This window comes from Rutilus rutilus, assembly GCF_951802725.1.
Source record: "Rutilus rutilus genome assembly, chromosome: 20".
NCBI classification, from domain to species: domain Eukaryota; kingdom Metazoa; phylum Chordata; class Actinopteri; order Cypriniformes; family Leuciscidae; genus Rutilus; species Rutilus rutilus.
This window is the reverse complement of record NC_140225.1, coordinates 4,375,018-4,395,349: the sequence shown is the minus strand read 5'-3', so window position 1 is coordinate 4,395,349 and position 20,332 is coordinate 4,375,018. Positions and strand designations below refer to the sequence as shown.

At 36.3% G+C, this 20,332-nt stretch overlaps 1 protein-coding gene across 1 annotated transcript in view; it reads left to right on the top strand.

Moving 5' to 3' along the window:
* LOC311279212 (collagen alpha-6(VI) chain) overlaps positions 1-20,332 on the top strand; it is a 37,857-nt gene that overhangs the window by 14,951 nt on the left and 2,574 nt on the right. The window contains exons 10-38 of the mRNA XM_084390542.1: positions 754-1,341; positions 2,059-2,402; positions 3,091-3,169; positions 3,482-3,618; positions 5,304-5,396; positions 5,637-5,690; positions 5,965-6,036; positions 6,425-6,451; positions 7,017-7,061; positions 7,927-7,980; positions 8,121-8,183; positions 8,277-8,342; positions 8,824-8,877; positions 9,666-9,701; positions 10,138-10,203; positions 10,320-10,382; positions 10,489-10,551; positions 12,218-12,280; positions 12,388-12,438; positions 13,704-13,739; positions 13,858-13,920; positions 14,121-14,183; positions 14,332-14,367; positions 14,479-14,515; positions 14,688-14,699; positions 14,832-15,328; positions 16,514-16,589; positions 18,297-18,938; positions 20,216-20,306. Coding sequence (XP_084246668.1) covers positions 754-1,341; positions 2,059-2,402; positions 3,091-3,169; positions 3,482-3,618; positions 5,304-5,396; positions 5,637-5,690; positions 5,965-6,036; positions 6,425-6,451; positions 7,017-7,061; positions 7,927-7,980; positions 8,121-8,183; positions 8,277-8,342; positions 8,824-8,877; positions 9,666-9,701; positions 10,138-10,203; positions 10,320-10,382; positions 10,489-10,551; positions 12,218-12,280; positions 12,388-12,438; positions 13,704-13,739; positions 13,858-13,920; positions 14,121-14,183; positions 14,332-14,367; positions 14,479-14,515; positions 14,688-14,699; positions 14,832-15,328; positions 16,514-16,589; positions 18,297-18,938; positions 20,216-20,306 — 3,571 coding nt within the window. The remainder of the gene's footprint in view (positions 1-753; positions 1,342-2,058; positions 2,403-3,090; positions 3,170-3,481; positions 3,619-5,303; positions 5,397-5,636; positions 5,691-5,964; positions 6,037-6,424; positions 6,452-7,016; positions 7,062-7,926; positions 7,981-8,120; positions 8,184-8,276; positions 8,343-8,823; positions 8,878-9,665; positions 9,702-10,137; positions 10,204-10,319; positions 10,383-10,488; positions 10,552-12,217; positions 12,281-12,387; positions 12,439-13,703; positions 13,740-13,857; positions 13,921-14,120; positions 14,184-14,331; positions 14,368-14,478; positions 14,516-14,687; positions 14,700-14,831; positions 15,329-16,513; positions 16,590-18,296; positions 18,939-20,215; positions 20,307-20,332) is intronic.

Genomic DNA, 20,332 nt, shown 5'->3' with positions numbered 1-20,332 from the left:
ATGTTCATTTCTTTTTCAACTCCAGTTACAGATCATTTAGATTTTTTTTTCTCTTATGTTGTATTAAGTGTGAATGAATCTGGTCACTTTTAATGCTGACATGCTATTTGAGTTCATTTGTTCAAAAAAAAAAAATAATAATATGAAAATGTATGGCACAAAGATTTTGAACAAATTAACTTAAAGCTCAACATGTGAATGTTCTTCTGATTCAGTTATTTCAAAGGAATGTTACTGTATTTAAAAATAGGTTGACCACTTACAGTAAATAGCTTAAATGTATTCAGGCACTTTTTGTCAGTAACTGCGTTTGAAATAGATTAATTTCTGCATAATCACTTCATCCATCTTAGTTGATCAGATGTCCATTTATACTTGGTCACATAATTCTTTCATTGCAAAATAGATATAAATCTGACCTACTCTTCCCATGTTATGTGGCAATATAATTCAGTTTAAAGCTCTATCTATGCCCCATATGATGCTTAGTGTTTGTGTTTATTAGTTGTTGTCTCCTTCACAATTGCTTGCGCACATGTGGAGTCGCATCTTGTATGCGTCTCATACTACCTTCTGAGATATTTGTTGCTATATGCAGTACAAATGCAAGATCTGAAGTGACCAAGTTTAAATAAACCCTAAATCATAAGTTGCTTGCGGCTTGCCAATCTAGTTTCAATGTTGCGAACTATGCTTTTGTTTTTGTCTCAATTAATGTTGTTTGTCCTAATGTTTTTTTGTTTCTCTTTCTAGTTTGTGAGAGGGAGGTATCAGACCTGGTTTTTTTAATTGATGGATCAGATTCTATTCAGGATGAAAGTTGGATTATTCTCAAAAAAACCATGATTGGCATTGTGAAAGAACTGGATATTGCTCAAGACAAATGGCGAGTGGGTGTTGCCCAGTTCAGCAATGTATTCTTGCCTCACTTTCACCTGCACAATTTCAATAGTTTTGCTGAAGTGGAGAAAGCTATAAACAAAATTGAGCAAATAAACCAGGGCACATATACTTGGGGCGCCCTGAAATTAATTAGACACTACTTCACAAAAGACAATGGATCCAGAATAGATGAAGGAGTCTCTCAGAATCTCCTGCTGATCACAGATGGATACGGTAAAGATAAAAAAGACCAGGAGGCATTAGATTATCTCAGAAACAAGAAAATTGAAATAACTGCTATTGGGGTTGGCAATGACATAAGAAAATCTGAGCTGGTTGATATAGCTGGGTCACCTGAACGGGTCCTCATTGAGACTTTCGCAACCCTTGAACTGAAGACAACCATAAGGAAAGTGTTTAGTAAGCTCTGTGAATACCGTGGCGATTCTCCCACATCTGGTAAGTAATTCGTTTTTATACTATAATTGATAATTACTATTATAAACTAAATAATTTACATATCAGCACTGTTTCTAAACTTGATGAGCTGCCTCCTGTTTCCAAATGCTGCCTTATGTGGGAGCTCCATAAGTTTAGAATTTAGAGCAATAGTTATAGGGTTAGTTCACCCAAAAATGAAATTTATGTCATTACGTACTCATGAGGGTCAATTAATGACAGAATTTTCATATTTGGGTGAACTAACTCATTCTTAACTACTGTATGGTAGTTGATAGTAGTAGCTGAAGTGTTAATGTAGTACTACTCATTTTGTCCTGCATTACTTCCACTGAAAAAAATTATTCGTTGAATTTAATAAACAATTTTATCGTAAGTGGTTGCACACAATTGATTTTAGCTACATTTAAACAAATGCATTAAGTTGAACTAAAATTTATTAAGTTCAACTTAATGCATTTGTTTAAATGTAGCTAAAATCAATTGTGTGCAACCACTTATGATATAAAAAATGACTAAATTCAACGAATTTAGTTACCTATTAATGACGGGACATTTTTCTAGTGTTACCAAAAGCTCTTCTAACATGGTAAATGATAATATGCTGTGTAGACTGTTCTATACATGTATTGTATGCATGGTATTAATGATAACGATGTAAACTATATTGTCTATTCCCTTTCTTGAAGATTGTGACCTATTGTTTTGTTTGAACAGGTTGCAATATTGACATTGCCTTTGGGTTTGACGTGTCCAAGCGATTAGGCACACAAGCTCTGTTGAGGCCTCAGGTGGAAATGTTGGTTACTGCCGCCATCCACCGGATCTCCAAGATGGGTGATCTGTGTTGTGCCAAAGTGGACACAATTACAACTAGATTTGGCTATAGGCTAGTGTCTGGACAAGATGGCCGTGTTCTGGAGGATTTTGGCTTTGACAAGTACGACGAGGATGTGGTCAGGAAAGTGATGTCATTGAAACCAACGGAGCCCCTTGCCTTCAACGAGCTTCTGTTAGAATCCTTCAAAGGAATGTTTGTCTCCTCTGGAGCCAAGGCAAAGGTGGGAATGTGTCTGAGATATAAAGTTGACCATCAAAATGATTGTCAACTATATTACATTCTTTATATGAATGTTCCCTTAATTACACAACAGCACCTCTGCTGATGTTATTAAAAAAATGATTTTGTTTTTGTGATGTTTTACTGACATAGAAACCCCACAAAGAACCAAAGAAACACGATGCACTTTTATTTGCTATCATATTTGGTAACACTTTATTTTAAGGTGACGTTGTTACATTGCACTTGAGGACTGACACTAATATTATAGCACTAATAATATAGCACTAATATTAATTATTAACTGCTTACTATTTTAGTTATGTTTAGGGTTAGGGCTTGGTTTAGGGTTAGTTATTTGTAATTATGCATGATTTACCGTTATTACTATATTAAGTACATGTAGTAACGTGTAACTATGTCACCTTAAAACAAAGTGTGATATTGTACCCAAAATGGTGAATTAAATTTCATCTATAAGAGGACTATTGGAAAAAATATATAAATTTTAAATGGTTGGGAAATCAGATTAAGCATTTTGATCACTTAGATCCATATTGGACACCTAGATCGCATTAAATATGTATTGCTCATTCAAGACAACCTGAGACAATGGAACTCAGAAAATGGTAGTCACACAGAATGATGCTGCTAAAACCTCTGAAATTTAATTGTATGTTTGTGTCTAGGTTTTAATAATCTTCACAGACGGGTTGGATGATAGCTTCGAGCATTTAATGGAGAGTTCAGACAGACTTAAACAAAGTGGTAAGTAGCAAAATATCCCAAAGTATTTTAAGATAGATCCACCCATTCCTACACTAGAGAGATTCCTTGATTTGTCCAGTTTAATAGTTACCCAACCCTCTCCATCTGCAAATCTGAGGTTGCATATGGATTTCATTTTGTTTCATTTTGAAGCACTGCCTTTTCTTTCATTAGCCCCCATGTTTTTTTTGGAGGACTTTTCCCCCTTTAAACCTGAGCGAAGTCAAAGTGAATTGAAGTCAAGTTTAGAGACTGTGACCCTGAACTTGAACCATTTCAAAGCTATGTGCTTATTTCTGATGTGTAAACTAGGGGTCAGCACACTGCTGATTGTGTCTTTGGAGGGAGAAATGGATGTTCGCCAGCTGGAATTTGGCAGAGGTTTCGGGTACATGCAGCCACTGACCGTCAACATGCTGAACTTGGGCAATGCTCTTATGAAACAAGTTGTAAGTATGAAAGGGACATAATGATTCCATTTGATTTGTGCAAGAAGCCCTTCAAGAGACCCATATGTAAATCACATATGGATGCTAAATTTAAGACACATTTCCGCTCGTAACTTCATGAAACATGAAAAATGACAAAGTGCCCAAAACTCAATATATTCCATCAATCAGATCTGAAGATATTCCTCATGGCGTTCTAACACAAAAAAATACCACAGACGCACCTAGCCAATACTCATGAAGGTTTTCGCTTATAACTTATAACTAATTTAAAAAACTAGAGTATTGCTGAGTTATTTGCTGATAAATAGAATTTCTTTTTTTTCATAATCTATATACAATAATTTTTCATGCTTTTTTGTACTATGTACTGCAATGTGTCAAAAACATCATACAGCTCATGAAACATTGACAGATTGTTGAAAATGGCACTTATTTTTATTACAATTAAAATGAGCCCAAAATGAACATGATCTATTGCTTTTATGACAAGATATTCTTCAGGGAGAAACAATTTAAAAAATGCCCATTAGGGGGCGTCAAGGACTGAACAAAAAGGCTATCTTGGTTCCAAATGCTGTAACTTTTGATTTCTTTATCCAATCCAATTTCCCTCCTACCTTATTTCCTTCCTGAGTTATTCCATGTCAAATAAGAAAGATATGCAAAAACGTAATCAAAATTATATATATATATATTTTGTCTTTTATCAGCAGTTTCTCTGCAGGAGAATATCCAAATGTAATTTCATTTATATTTTTTATATCATCAGAAATTTGATCCAGATGCAGCTCACATTTAGGGGAACTTTTCCCCTACCGTATTTCCTTGCCGAAATATTGCATGTCAAACAAGAAAGATATGCAAAATCATAATAAAAATTATATATTTTATTTGTCTTTTATCAGCAGTTTCTCGGCAGGAGAATGTCCAAATGTAATGTAATTTATATTTTCATCTATCAAACGATACCTACATTTTGACTCTCCTTGTTATAGTTTTGGAGTTATGAGTCTTTACTTTTGTGTGTCATTTAGACAAAACAACTTTAAGGGTTTAGGGTTTAGGGGTTAAGGACTCTTGTTTTCTCAAGGAAGCCGTTTTCAGCTCTTGCCAAGCTTTTATTTTTACACCATCTGCACAAGTTGCATCAATGGCTTGGCAGCTGTTCTGAAAGAAATTTTATAGTTGAAACTGAATGTTTATTTTGTGTATTTTAACTGCAGACTTTTCAAAACTTGTGTAGATGTGCATAGTGTTGCACATGTTGTCGCGCTTTTTCTCTCTCTCATTAAATAAATGAGCCATTTGAAATTTTTATGCTTTTCATTTGGCCTTTGTTTCAGGAGCCAGATTTTACATCCTACAGAAAATTATATATTGCACAAATATCAAATATTGAAATGTATTAATATTACCGTGAACTACTTTGACACTGTGATTTGCACAATTATTAACATCTTTGATTTCCACATTTTGATCGACACAAACCATTTCAACTGGACCAATATTTAAAGTAGTCTGGATTGTAGATGTGTCATGTCCGTGTTGCCAACTGTCTAATTTGGCGAGCTTCTATGAAGTGAATTTGTGGTAAAATACCCTAAAATTTGAATGCATGGCCTGTGACTTCAACAGCAATAGACGAACAGTTCCACACATTGTGCGCCTTTCTCTCCCCTCAGGAAACCGTGGCGCTGAGGGAATGCTGCAGTGTTACTTGTTCATGCTCTGGTGTACCTGGACCACGAGGACCCCCTGGAGAAGCGGGTCAAAAGGTCAGAGATCCTCAATATGTGGATTTACATCATTTTTCTTGTTTCGTTCATCTTGACTCATCATGCAAAGGATAAATGCGTTTCTGCTTTAGAATTGGACTTTTCCTTGAAGGCAGCATCATTTTAAAAAGGCTTCGCATAGGGAACGTGCCTATAATACCTTAAAGAAATTCTACTCATGTAGGGCGCACACTCAGTTTTCTGTGTCAGCATCCCTTTTTTTTTGTTTTTATTATTTAGGGCTCAGATGGTCAGAGGGGTCATCCTGGATTTCCAGGAGATGAAGGTAGCATGGTAAGTAAAAGTGTAAGCCTAATGTATGCTGTTATTCTCAATATGGTTACTTCATATTCCAATTCAGCAACTTCAACATTAGTAATTCAGAAGATGATGTATAGCTGATATCATATAGTAGTTTAGTAGTTTGTTTCGTATGCAATTTTGCCCTAAGACCTCATCTGTAGCGACGTGTCACTGAAGATATAGGACAGAATACACATGTTTTAGGGAGGATGTACACTGTATATGCCATGGATAAATATTCTCTCTCCCGTCATGTGTCTGGCAGGGAGAGCGAGGACCACCAGGGCTGAATGGAACTCGGGGATATAACGGTTGCCGTGGAAACAGAGGAATCAAGGTAAAGTAATGTGATTATCATTGGAGATGCATCTCTTGATGTTGTTTGTATCAGTGCAGTTTTCTGCTTGGAATTTCTGTATTTATCCCAGAATGTGTCTTAGTACACCACTTGTATTTAGAACATTAATTGTATTGGTATCAAAATAAACAAAAATAAGATTACATACATGGAGACCATGAATCAAATTGTTAATGTAAAAAATAAAAATGGTTTAATATTTTGTTATTTAGTGCAAACACATTCATGCATTTAAGTGTGACTAAATGAAATAATTTTTAGGGATAAATACATGATACCTGCATGGCTAGGGTATGTTCAATCAGATGAGATCGTGTTTTACTGCCGTGCTGAATAAAGGAAATGTTTTAAAATCTCATTTCAATAGGGTCATCGAGGCTACACTGGAAATAAAGTGAGTAACATGAGTTGTTATATTGTTTACTGCCTGTTAGGTAAGTAAAAAGATAAGTAAAAAAAGACACAAATAATTTTCTTAAGTGCTTTCTGAATGCTTGTTCTGCTGTTTTTATTTTATTTTATCTGCAACTACAATTTAGATAGCACAAAACACTGTAATGGTTTTTAATGAGCATCTTTGGCTTGTTTTTAGGTAAATAAACAGCTTACAAGACATTTTTATGAGAAACAAAATGACATGGGATATTAAGAGTTTTATAGAATCTTTTTGCAATGACAGAAGATGGTTTTTCATGTGTTTTATACATTAACAAGAAAAAAAAATGTGGAAATGTGCTTGCACTTTTTCTTTTTTTTTTACTGGAAATTAAGTCCTAATTAGATCCTAATTAAATGTAATGCTTTTTGCAGTGAAGTTAATGGTTTCCTTGAGGGCTTTTTCCAAGCATGCGGATGTAATGTGTAGGGTCACAAACGAGTACATGTTTGTTCAGTGGTTGTTGATTACTTACCTAAACATGACTGTAAGTGTGTGTGACCCTTTGACCTCTGTCTGACAGGGAGAAGATGGGGAGATCGGGCTGGATGGAGTGGATGGAGAACAGGTTATTTCTCTTACATTCACAGTATCTTAAATGAATATGATGAATGTTCCATTGATCAATCTATATTAATATTATATACAAATATTGGCTGAATGTTTTGCATTTAAACTGTGAAAACACTAGGTTGTAAACTTAAGTGCAATAAAATGTGCATTATACAAAGAAATACTTTGTGAAGATTTATGGCTAAAGTTTACTGATCTTCGAACGTGACTGAATAAATTCAGGGCGTACATTTTCATAACGCAAAACTCATGTTATCACCTCGAGAAAACCAATGGAAAAAAATATTTACTGATGATTGATTGTACTATATACCAAATGTAATGCTGTATTAACCGTTAATGTTAAATACGGGGCTGAAAAATCTACTGAGAGGTTTGGAAATTTGAGTCTGAAAAAGTATGGAGTTTTTTTAATGAACCCTGCAATATGCAGATATAATATGCATCAAAATATGGTATGCAATTATTGATGAAAAATTGGGAGATTCTCATTTCGAGATTTTTCATACTGTAATCCTACATTTTTAGGATTTCGATGTGAGTCTATCAGTATTTTTTGCCTGTTATATCATCCACTAAGCGAAATTCATAGTTTTGTCCACTTAGAAAAGCAACAGCAAGCCCTTCCTCAACAAACCGCATGATTTGAGGAAGTTTAATATGTGAAATATCCCTAACCATAAGTATGAGCAATATTAACAGTATAAATAAATGTGTTTAAGGAATATTAAGTGCTGCCTTGTAAACACTGCAATAAATTAAACCCAATATAAGTGACCTATGAAACTGCAAGCACACGTCGCCGGTTGAGTTATTGAGTCATTTGATTTGGCTGTACTCACTATTTCTGTTGTGTGCAGGGCGATGCTGGCCTAGATGGGCTTCCAGGACCTAAAGGAGACCCGGGCAGTGCTGTAACTACACAACCACACACGCATCACAAATGCCATCTGGTTTTGTTTGATCACGGATGCCTGCTTATTACTGTTAATATAAGCAGAAAGAAAATGTAAAAATAACTTCCTCACTAGCTCATGTTATTTTTGTCTTTCAGGGTGTGAAGGGTTTCAAAGGGAGTTCTGGAACTAAGGGACACCGCGGTCTGAGAGGAGATCCTGTAAGGTGTTCCTGTGTGTTTATGGTAGTCGTTTCAAACGTCTAAACAACCTGACTTGATTTGTCTGTATATGATTCTCTGTTTACATTACAGGGCGCACCAGGAATAGACAACAGAAATCGAGGTCCAAAAGGCGAGAGAGGAGATACTGGGCTCCCGGTGAGGGACCCTTTTTTCACTCCTTCTGGAAGATGTTAGCACCGTTTGTTTGTGTGAGAGGGACGGATTGTTTCTGTTTCAGAAGTTGAAGAATTACGTTCGTCCTTGTGTGATTATATAAACGCACTACTGTAAAATCCTTCCCTGCGGCTATGTATTTTTAAAGGCTCTCAAAGTTCACACTTGTGATTTAATTATATATGTTTAGCATTGTTCATTTTAACACCACTAACACACATGTGCAATCTGAAATCAACACATGGACACACTTGGCGCTGCTCCTCTGAAATGACTTTCCTTCTGATGTTACCAGTTGACTGTTTTTAATAAAAAAAATCCAAATTAAGAGGTTTAACAAAAGAGGAGATTTAGGTGATCAAGTATCAGAAACATATCAGATTTAGAACCACATTTTTCAGGATGTTACAAGAATTTCTGATGTGTAACCGATAACAGTAAGAGTGTGTTTTTTTCTTGTCAGGGTGACCAGGGGTCTGTTGGACCCCCAGGCATATTTGGAGATGACGGTTATCCTGTGAGTATAACTTGTACTAGTACTGTGGTAGCTTCTAACTGTACCCATAGCTTCATGTGTCGCTATTCAAGTGTCGCTCATTCCTTGTGCATTGATCAATAATCATGCTAAAACATTTGTACACAATATCACATAACATTTACATGTGTTAGAGGTATATCTAGACTAAGGTTCAAAAGATTAGGAACACGTTTGTGTTAAGAAACGAATAATTGTATTCAACAAGGATGCATTAAATTGATAAAAAAGGACAGTGAGCACATTTATTATGTTATTATTATTTTAGATAAACGCAGATCTTCAGAAAATTGTTTCATTTTAAAGGATCTTGAGAAAAGACCCTGTAATGCAGTTTCATGCACTTTTCATTACGCAACACAATCATTTTCAGCTGTGATAATACTAAAAAAGGTTGATTGCCAAGTCGGGATATTAGAATGATTTCTGAAGGATCATGTGACACTGAAGACTGGAATAATAACTATTGTTATTACTTCAAGTTGTAATAATATTTCACAATATTACTGTTTATATTACTGTATTTTGGACCAAATGAATGCAGCCTTGGTGAACCTATGGTATTTCAAAAGCATTAAAATATCTTACTGATCACAAACTTTTGAACGCTGCCTGTTTAGTACCACGATGGTCCTGATTTGTACGTCTGACGTTTATACAGTATTTAACATTTTCTGCCTCAATATCCTTCATCAGAAGAGAAAATGCATTAAATAAGTTTAAAGGCATGTAATTCTTCAGATAACTTGTATTTTGGTGTACTTTGATAGGGTGTTCCAGGAAGAAAAGGCCCACATGGATTCCCGGTAATGTAGCATGAAGAACATACATAGAATTCTGTTCTATGTCATTCTATTCTTTTTTTTTTTTAACCTGTTCTATTCTACATTCTATTTTAATTTAAACAATTTCATTCTCTTTTAATCTTGTTTATTCTAATCTACTCTTAATTCTAATTCTGGTTTTTATCATATTCTTGCATCCTGATTTATTGTTGTTGTTATTATTAATATTACTTATTAGTAACTTGTGTTATTATGTAATCTATTTAATTTTTTTAATATATTCTGTTCTTCTCAGGTCTACACTAATATACTATTCAATTATGTTTTTAAATAAGTCTATTCTTTTTCTGTTCTAACATTCTATTCTCTAATCTATTATACTCTGTTCTTTTCTAATATAATATGTTCTGTTCATTTCTGTTGTGGTAATGTGTGGTTAATGTGTGTGTCTGTAAAGGGTGAATCTTCAAATGAGAAAGGAGAAGCCGGAGAGCGAGGGCCTCCTGGTTACCCTGGGCAAGTGGTGAGAACTGGGACCGTTCACCCTCATTTAAAAAGAAACACCGACAACAGATTTCAGATGATATAGTGTTGGAATTGATGTGTTGTGTTACGCCTCTCTAAATCTTGCCTGTTCAGGGTCCACCAGGTATTAACGGCGCTCGGGGAGAAAAAGGTCACTCAGGTGTACCTGGAATTCCGGTGTGTATTCGATTTGTTTAAACTAGATGCGTGTTCATGTATTACCCTTAGAGCAAAACATATATGATATAGAACACATCTGTGAGAACCGTCTGTGTTTTCATAGGGTCCGTTTGGCCCTCCTGGAGCTGAAGGTTTAAAGGGAAATCGAGGACACAGAGGGCCAAGGGTATGTAAGACTGACGGTCTGACGCATCATGTTTTCTTCCTCCTCCTTTTTTTCTTTTCCTGAAAAATGCATTTCTTAACCTGTTAAGCTGCAACCCCACTTTTGAAAAATCCCCAGAAATGACATACCCAAACTGAAACACATACAGTTCATGAACCCTTTGTACTAAAAGCACAAGTATGATCTCATTTGAAAGCTGACACCTGGCAGTTTATTGTAAATGTAGAATTATTGTCATAATGAAAAAAATTGTTATAAATAGCTTCAAAGTTTTGTAAAGTTATTAGAAATTATTTTTTATAAAACATCCTCATGAAAATAAAATTGAAGTTGGCACTGTAGCAATCTAGAAATGCACTACAGCTAAAGCCACATGTCTAAACATTTTATGTTTAAAATCTGAAGATAATAAGTCCAAAACTGGATTTAGTTAAATGTTTTTCAAGACCATGTCAAATGACTTTATTTTTAACGTCCTGGAATGTCACATGATCATGGCTCTTCTTCATGTTCCATATAATGGACTATTATTGTGCTTATAGCGCCCTCAGGCTATTGGTAAGAATTAAAAACACAGTATCAGAGTATCAAAGCGCTCATAATGATTACATCGACGCATTTGGGTATAAATTCAATAAATATTATTCCTGTCTATTGAAATCTGATGTAAACCTATGAGAATATATCAATATTTCTCCAAATCTGCACATTTTTGAGCTAAAAGCCCTGAAGGACGTTGTTTTGTGTATCGCTGTCATGACGACAGCACGGGAGTTTTTTTATGAATGAAAGCGGCTGACGCGCATAATTCATATTAAAGGTATCGACTAATTTTTTCATTTCATAACTCCTGACACAAATTAAGAAATAGCTGTCGCTATAAGTTTCTCAGAATACAATAGTGGTCAAATACTGAAACTTGATCTTTTTAATGATGTATAGTTTGTCAAGGTATAACATTAAATCTGATAGTAACTTTGAACTATATATAAAAAAAACCCCGCTTCAGTGCGCCGACGCACTGGCAACGGTTAACAGTACCCCCATTATGCTCTTTCAGATAATACCTTTCATGCAGTGTGTAATTCCAGTATTACTTCCTCTTATAAACCTACGTAACAATGTATCAAATTTGCATAATGGCAGCCTATGATCTTCATTGGCTGCCCGCGAACATTGTCTACTTTGACCCGCCCTCAAACGGTGTTTGGTGTTTTTAGCCCCCAACGGCGCCTTCCAGGCAGCGAGGGGATGGGTAGGTTTAAGGTTGAGGTTAGGGTTAGCTGCCTGGAAGGAGCCATTGGGGGCTAAAAACACCATCGAGCCCCTCAAACACTGTAGTTGTAGTGTTGTGCAGGTGTGTGATGTATATTATTTTGACCTTGCATGTAAACCTATTGTAGCAGACCTCCTAAACAAAGTAGGAACCTTTAAAATAGCATAACAGGGGCACTTTAAACTTTTACTTTAAACTCTTTTACTTTTAAGCTGGATTCTGAGTGACCAAATCTGAATACCAAAAGCATTACAAGGTTTGACTGGCTTTTATTTAGGCAAATCAATACCTGGTTCATGTATAGTATATTATGTAATACTTCTGTGGTTATATAATGTTGCAGAGCAAATTTGTGCTCCTCTTTTCTCAAGTGTGCCTGCTTGTGTTTAGGGTGTACCGGGTGACACAGGGATCAAGGGAACGCAGGGGCCAAGGGGATTCAAAGGGCCTCCGGTCAGTTGGTGCATTTGTGCATCTTTGAATTTTAAAATGTCCATTTAAAGCATGTGGAATAATTTGGTGTGACTTTCCAATGTAATGTATGACTTTTATATAAACAGGGACAAGATGGAAGAGATGGTTACGGACCTGCTGGGCCCAAAGGACACAAGGTACCTGTGATGTGTACATTTACTGAAAAATCTGTTTAAGGAGCATATCCTAAAAGGTTTTTTAGTTTAGTTTTGTTTTTTTGACATGTTTATTCAGTGTTAACATGATCAATGTACAACGTGTCTTCCTGAGGGAAATAGAAATACCTTAACAGAAAATATTCCAAATATTGTGACACGGGTTTGGTTTCAAATAAACTACAAAAACAACTCCAAAACAAAAAGGATAGTGTATAAATGATAACATACATGCATAAACATGTTCACAATTATAAATAGATAGATAAAGGGACAACAGTAGGAATAATAGAAATAAGAATAATACCAATTATAAATAATAATATTGGTGACTAGGTTAGTCCCAAAGTTTAACAATCAAACCCTACAGAAAAGCATAAATCTATCATCACCAGTAACATAAGCCTAAAGTGGAGACTGATACATGTCATTTGGAACACAAAAGAACATCAGAACATTCTCTAAACGTTTTTTTTTAACCATATTTTCCAGAATATAAGTCAGTTTTCATCGTCTGAAACATGCTACGATTTAGAGTACATTCCAAAAACGCAATCAACGTCAAGCACTGTAGACTTGGAATTAAGCCTTTTCCCCGTTATCATTTGATTCACAGGACCGGACACCAGTTATCTCGCCAAGAAAAATCTTTATTCTTATATGTCAGGAGAGAAACTCTGAGAAGATGTTATATTCATGCCAGGTCTATGCGTTTCCGTGTTTCTCTGCCGTAGTACAGTAAGATTGAGCTTAAATACACAACTGAGCGACTTTCGACATCCTTTTAAGGTTGTTTAAAGATGGAACGTATATGCTAATGCTTACACGTGAGACAATCCACGCTTCCACATTAAGAAACTGTTTCTCAGTGTATATTAGTGGTATACAAATGGTACATTTGCATCAGTTGAAACATTACTTTTCTTGCAAAGAGCATTCAGGATCATTCAGGATCCTCCCAGCTACTCTCCTTGTGTCTAAAATATGTTCCTTAAACACACGTGTCCATGCAATCCATAGTCTAACTCGTGCATTTTAAACTTCATAAGATAATACAACTGATTATGAATAGTAATAAAGAATAATAATACAGATACATAATATTAAATAATGAAATTATATTCAAAGATGAAATTTTAGTCTTCAAGCACACATAACATAAGCAAAACACGATAGCTTGTTTTCTCTCTCAATTTCCTTTGTGTGTTTTTATGGATATTCATTTAACAGAATACATTTGCTTTTAGGGCGACAATGGATTCTTTGGCCTCCCTGGTTTGCAGGTGTGTTAAAGCTAATCAAACATCAGCTCATCACTAGGCATTTTATGTAATCGTGTAAATGTTAACAATAATAATAATTAAAATATAACATTCTTAATAACAATGATAATAACAATAGGGTGAGGATGGTTCCAAAGGATCCAGTGGAGGTAAAGGACATAAAGGTCATCAAGGAACACCGGTACGACTTCATTTCATTTTCTTTTTGCTCATTTATTAACCTTTTTGAAAAGTTAATATCCAACAAAGCAATCATGTTATTTGAGCATGTCTTTTTCAATGTACTTGCATAATAACATTATAGAGAAGGTTCTGTGAGTATGCAATATCCTATAAAGTTAATGAGTTATGCTGTGTTACTGTATGTATTGATGTGATCAGGGGAACTCTGGTCGTCCGGGTTTTCCAGGTGATCCAGGAGAAAAAGGGATGGACGGACACAGGGTCAGTCATTTGCATATGAATAATTCACAAAATGATGTCAGTTTATGAACATGTAAATCATGTGTGCTGATGATTTACTGTAAAATGTTTCTGCTCATCTTTATTTCATTAATTGTTTTTGTAATTGTTTATTTAACTCTATTTTTAGGGTGACAAAGGACTTCCTGGAATCAGTCCGATGCCTGTAGGTTCATATTAGGCTACTATAAATGATCTTTAAACAGCATTAAATTACTCGGTTCAAAATTGTTTATTGGCTTCTTTCTATCCTCCTTTTCTGCTTCTCAACATAAAGGAATGTGACCTGGTCGAATACATACGCAAAAACTGTGGTAAGTTCAGTGCACTTCTAATATCCAAAGAATTCAAAGCAGAATGACTGATTGAATTTGATTTCATTGAAGAACATTTTTTTTTTTGTCTCTCCATGATCTCTTAGACTTGCCTTTTAGCTTGTTAAACCTTGAAATCATCTACATTTTATCTTGCATTTTGTCTCCACAGCTTGCTGCGCTGGTATGCTTTGCCATTTACTTCAACTACATTTCAATGCCTTATTTATCAATAACTTTTAAAATCTTTCATAACTGCAAACTTTTTACAAATAGTTGATATATATATATTTTTTTCTCCCAACAATGCTTTCAGGTAACCGTTCCCAGTGTCCAGTTTACCCCACAGACCTGGTGATAGCCTTTGACATGTCTGTAGGTGTATCTTCTGAAGCGTTCGAGCGAATGCGTTCTGCTGCTCTCTCCTTACTGGAAGACATTTCCATTGCTGAGACAAATTGTCCAAAGGGAGCTCAAGTGTCTGTGATCTCCTACAACAGCGAGGCCAAGTACCTGATCCGTTTCGCAGACCACCTTAAAAAGAAGACTCTTCTGGAAGCTCTGAGAACAATCGCCGTAGAGAGAACCACAAAAAACAGGGACATCGGACAAGCCATGCGCTTCGTGGCACGAAACGTCTTCAAACGAGTCCGAAAGGGCAGGCTTATGAGGAAGGTTGCTGTGTTCTTCACGAACGGGCCATCGAATGCTGAATCGAGCCTCGCCACAGCGATGCTGGAGTTCAAGGCTGCAGACATTGGCCTCGGAGTGATCGCTCTACGTCCCGCTGAGGATGCGAGACGAGCAATGCAGGTAGATATGAAAACAATCGGATTTGGATATGCCAATGTATTTAGTGACTGTGATGACAAATAATGAATAATGCATTTTCGTTGGTGGCTGAAAGCATCAACATATTAGGTCAGATATCTAATAATCTAATAAATAATCTAATAAACAAACATACAAGATCCAGAATTTTGAATTCTATGGATGTTTGAAGTCCATAGAAAAATGTGCAGGTTTTTTGTGTCCTCCATAGAATTGGAATGCCCACATCCACATGCAATTTGTTTATTGGGTTTTGGGATCATTTGCTTAAGTTCTCAGCTATGAATAAGAGTCATTTCAGCTCCATTTAGCACATATTACCATGTTTAAATCCCTTTCATGGAAATTCCTCCCAAAAAATAAACTGTCTGCACACTGTCTTAAATCCTTTAATCACCAAGCTTTCGGTCAAACCACCATCCTCAGGGCATTCCTCCCAAAAGCTGTCAGATTCCAGATCATTTTTAACAGCCCAGACAGAATATGTTTCCACAGAAATCTTCATTTCTACAGAATCTGGATGGCCATGATTCACACACAAATGTCCCAAAACGGAATTAAGTATTTTCCACAGAACTCCTCAAATCCCTCTTTTTTACAAATAGTTTTTTTTTTCTCCCAACAATGATTTCAGGTAACCGTTCCCAGTGTCCAGTTTACCCCACAGACCTGGTGATAGCCTTTGACATGTCTGTAGGTGTATCTTCTGAAGTGTTCGAGCGAATGCGTTCTGCTGCTCTCTCCTTACTGGAAGACATTTCCATTGCTGAGACAAATTGTCCAAAGGGAGCTCAAGTGTCTGTGATCTCCTACAACAGCGAGGCCAAGTACCTGATCCGTTTCGCAGACCACCTTAAAAAGAAGACTTAAATCCTTTAATCACCAAGCTTTCGGTCAAACGACCATCCTCAGGGCATTCCTCCCAAAAGCTGTCAGATTCCAGATCATTTTTAACAGCCCAGACAGAATATGTTTCCACAGAAATCTTCATTTCTACAGAATCTGGATGCCCATGATTCACACACAAATATCTCAAAACGGAATTAATTTTTTCCACAGAACTCCACAGAACCCCCCCCCCCCCCCCCGGACTAGTCACTGGGAAATAAATGCATAAACCATATTTATGAACAATAGTTATTAATTCACCTCAAATGTTTTTCTCAGGTTGACGACACAAGAAGTTACATTTATGTTGATGGCAGAGAAGTGAATCGCATTAAACAGTGCATCATTTGTTTTGGTAAGCTCCAGTGCAGACACACTCAACAGTTTTAATATATTTTTTAAATATAATTTATTCCTGTGATCAAAGCTGAATTTTCAGCTAATTACTCCAGTCTTCAGTTTCACATGATCATTCAGAAATCATTCTAATATGATGATTTGCTGCTCAAGAAACATTTCTGATTATTATCAATTTTAAAAACAGTAAGTGCTGCTTCATATTTTTTGGGAAACCATGAAACATTTTTTTTAGGATTAGCATTGGAAAAAGGAATGCTAATTGATATTGATTAATAGAAAGTTCAACAGAGCAGCATTTATTTGAATCTTTTGTAAAATTCTAAACGTCTTTCCTGTAATTTTTGATCAATTCAATGCTTGATTAAATGAATGAAAGTGACCGTGGCTCTGTTTGCACGCTCCTTGTGTGAAGTCTGTTTCAAAATGTAAGCAGCATAATTATGCTATACCTCCAAAAATATATCATTTTATTCAAATTCAAAGGCAGCAGCAATTATCCATTACGGAGAAGTCAATTCTATAATGCATTGCAACAACGTTCAGTAAAAAATATCCAGTCATGATGGTGGACGAACTTAGAGAGATGTTGATTAAAAATCCAAAGAATGACTATTTTGACCAATATTTCTGTGCATTCTTTTTTTTTTTGTATGCTTACTTCCTAATGCTCTTTTCATATGATGCACAGAGTTTCTGCCCATGTAGAGTGTTCCAAATCGGTCATTTATGCGGTTCTGTTTAAAGGAGAACTCCGGTCAATTTTAACATTGAGCTCATTTTTTTGTACATTTGGAGTGCTGTCAGTACAGAGAACAACGACAAAAATCGGTGTTGCCTACACCGTGTTATCCTCGTTTTAAAGTTTGCACCCTGTTGACTTCAATGGGGCAAGTTTTAAACCTGCTTTTAGCCTCTTAACATCCTTCATGTGTCATTACAAGTGCACAGGTCATGTGAGTGATTCCTTCAGAGTGAACGCGGGTGAATCTGACTGCAGTAGATGTGAAAGATATCAATAAAAGTGACGTTAATTCAGCCAGCGCACATACCTGTGTTTGCATCCTGTTTTCGGTCGAAGTCCAAAGTAGTCGATTGTCGAGTTCACGCGCATGATCATAGGTACTAAACCTATGCGCGTGAACTCGACAATCGATTACTGTGGACTTCGACCGAAAACAGGATGTAAACACAGGTACGTGCGCTGGCTGAATTAACGTCACTTTTATTGATATCTTTCACATCTACTGCAGTCAGATTCACCCGTGTTCACTCTGAAGGAATCACTCACATTGGCAGTGCACTTGTAATGACACATCAAGGATGTTAAGAGCCTAAAAGCAGGTTTAAAACTTGCCCCACTGAAGTCAAGAGGGTGCAAATTTTAAAAAGAGGATAACTCGGTGTAGGCAACACCGATTTTTGTCGTTGTTCTCTGTACTGACAGCACTCCAAATGTACAAAAAAATGAGCTCAATGTTAAAATTGACCGGAGTTCTCCTTTAAGTAAGGATGCAGCTGCTTATGTAGGAAGTTTTTCTTTGATTACAAACCAACTGTGTTTTTTCTCCCCCAGACTGTTGTAATCCAGACCCGGCGTGTGGTTTTATGATATAAACCACATTTTTTGAAGCGTTTCAATCAAGTTTTTGTTACATGGATGGATGTCTTTGTTTACAAACCAACTGTGTTTTTTCTCCCCCAGACCGTTGTAATCCAGACCCGGCGTGTGGTATAATCCCACAGCCGCCACCTCTACAGATGGATCTGGACATGTCTTTTCTGCTGGATGGGTCTAATAACATGAACCCTCAAGAGTATTTAAGAGCGAAGGAGCTTGTTCTGTCTCTGTTAGACCAGATCGGTGTGAGCAACGAGCCGAGCAGAGCGGACGGGAAAACCAGGATAGCCGCCTACCAGCAGAGCTCCGTTTACGGCTACTCTTACATCAATGAGGAGTTCAGCTTCACAAAGTTTAAAGATCGCAGTATCATGAAGCGGCATATTTCTAGTGCACTGAAGCAAGTGGGCGGGACATCCCATCCGGAGTTTGCTTTGGAGTGGTTGATTACTAACATTATGCTTAAAGCAGAGAGTCCACGAAGCAAACGAATGGTTGTGACTGTTTTTGGTGAAAACTCTGAGCACAGCAAAGCTCAGCTTGATTATCTGTCTAGATTATGTAAATGTCAGAATGTTGTTATGTTTATCCTCATGGCGGGACACAGATTCGACTGGACCCGGATGCAGGAGCTCACCAACTCTCCTCTGGAGCAGCATCTGGTATTCCTGGATGACAGAGAGTACGCCACACGCTTTCTATCCGCCTTCCTGAATATGCTCCAAAGTAAGGAATATTCATAAGGCCGATGCGATAGAATTGCTTACTAACCTGGTCTGGTGTTTAAACTTGTAGACTTTTTAGCATTTTCTATGAAGATAACCCAAAACTCTCTATTATCTGCTTTCCCTTTTCTCTGGAATTTAAAGGAATAGTTCACCCAAAAATGAAAATTTGCTGTTAGTTTACTCACCCTAAGGCCATCCAAGATGTAGGCATCTTTTTTTCTTCCCTAGAAATGTAAAGATTTTTAGCTGAAACCGTGATCCTTGGTGATTCATATAATGCAAGTCATTATTTACCATCACTTTGAGAGTCAAAAAAACGAATACAGTCAAAACAAAATGAATACTGACGATACATTGATGCCTTATGAAGCAAAGTGATCAGTCTGTGCAAGAAACTGAACATTATTTACAGCAATATTACCTGTAATCCAGAGCCTCGGCAAATGATCCTAAGCGTTGCTTGCGCAATCCCAATTGGGAAGATTGACTTTTCACAGATGTCATGGGTTTGAGCTCCAGTCCTACAGACTGTCGTGAACACACTCAGGATCATTTGCAGAGGCTGTGGATTACAGGTAACAATGTTGTAAATAATGTTCAGTTTCTTGCACAGACCGATCACTTTGCTTCATGGAGACCTCAATGAATCGTCAAGAGTCACAGGTATTATTTTTGTTCAGCCTGTACATGTGTTTTTTACTCTCAAAGTGACGGAAGCCACTGACTTAATATTATATGAATTATTTTTAGCCATTTTATATTATATGCTATTATAGGCATTATATGAATCACAGAGGACCACGGTTTCATCTAAAAATCTCCTTTACTGTTCTACTGAAGAAAAAAGACATCTACATCTTGGATGGCCTGAGAGTGAGTAAATTAAAAGCAAATTAAAATTTTTTGGGTGAATTATCCCTTTAACAGATGCTAACATCGTCTTTCATCATTTGCAACACAAACATTTACATCTTAAAAAACATGCTGTAGTGTTTCATCACCCTTTCAAGCAGTATTGTTTTTATTAAAGTAATTTTGTTATTGTTTTGATTTTCAAAAATCAGTTTTAGTTAAACTATAAGAAAATGAGAAATGTTGCCTTGGCACCTGGCTGAAATTAAATGAGTTGAAGTTTAATTGTATTTTATTTTAGTTAACATTTACTGTTTCATTTCAAGTAATGAAAATGTTTTTTTTTTTTTTTTCATGGTTTAAGTTTTAATTCAACTTTAGTTTACCTTTTTATTTAGTTAAACAACTGCTGTTGTTTTGCAGGAGGACTCTTACCCCGGTCACTGGTAGAAACCCGTGATTGTCGTGGTTTTGTGCCGAGGTTTGTTGAATTTGGGCTAGAAACCATAGAGAGGTAATCTTTTAACATCTAATCACAAA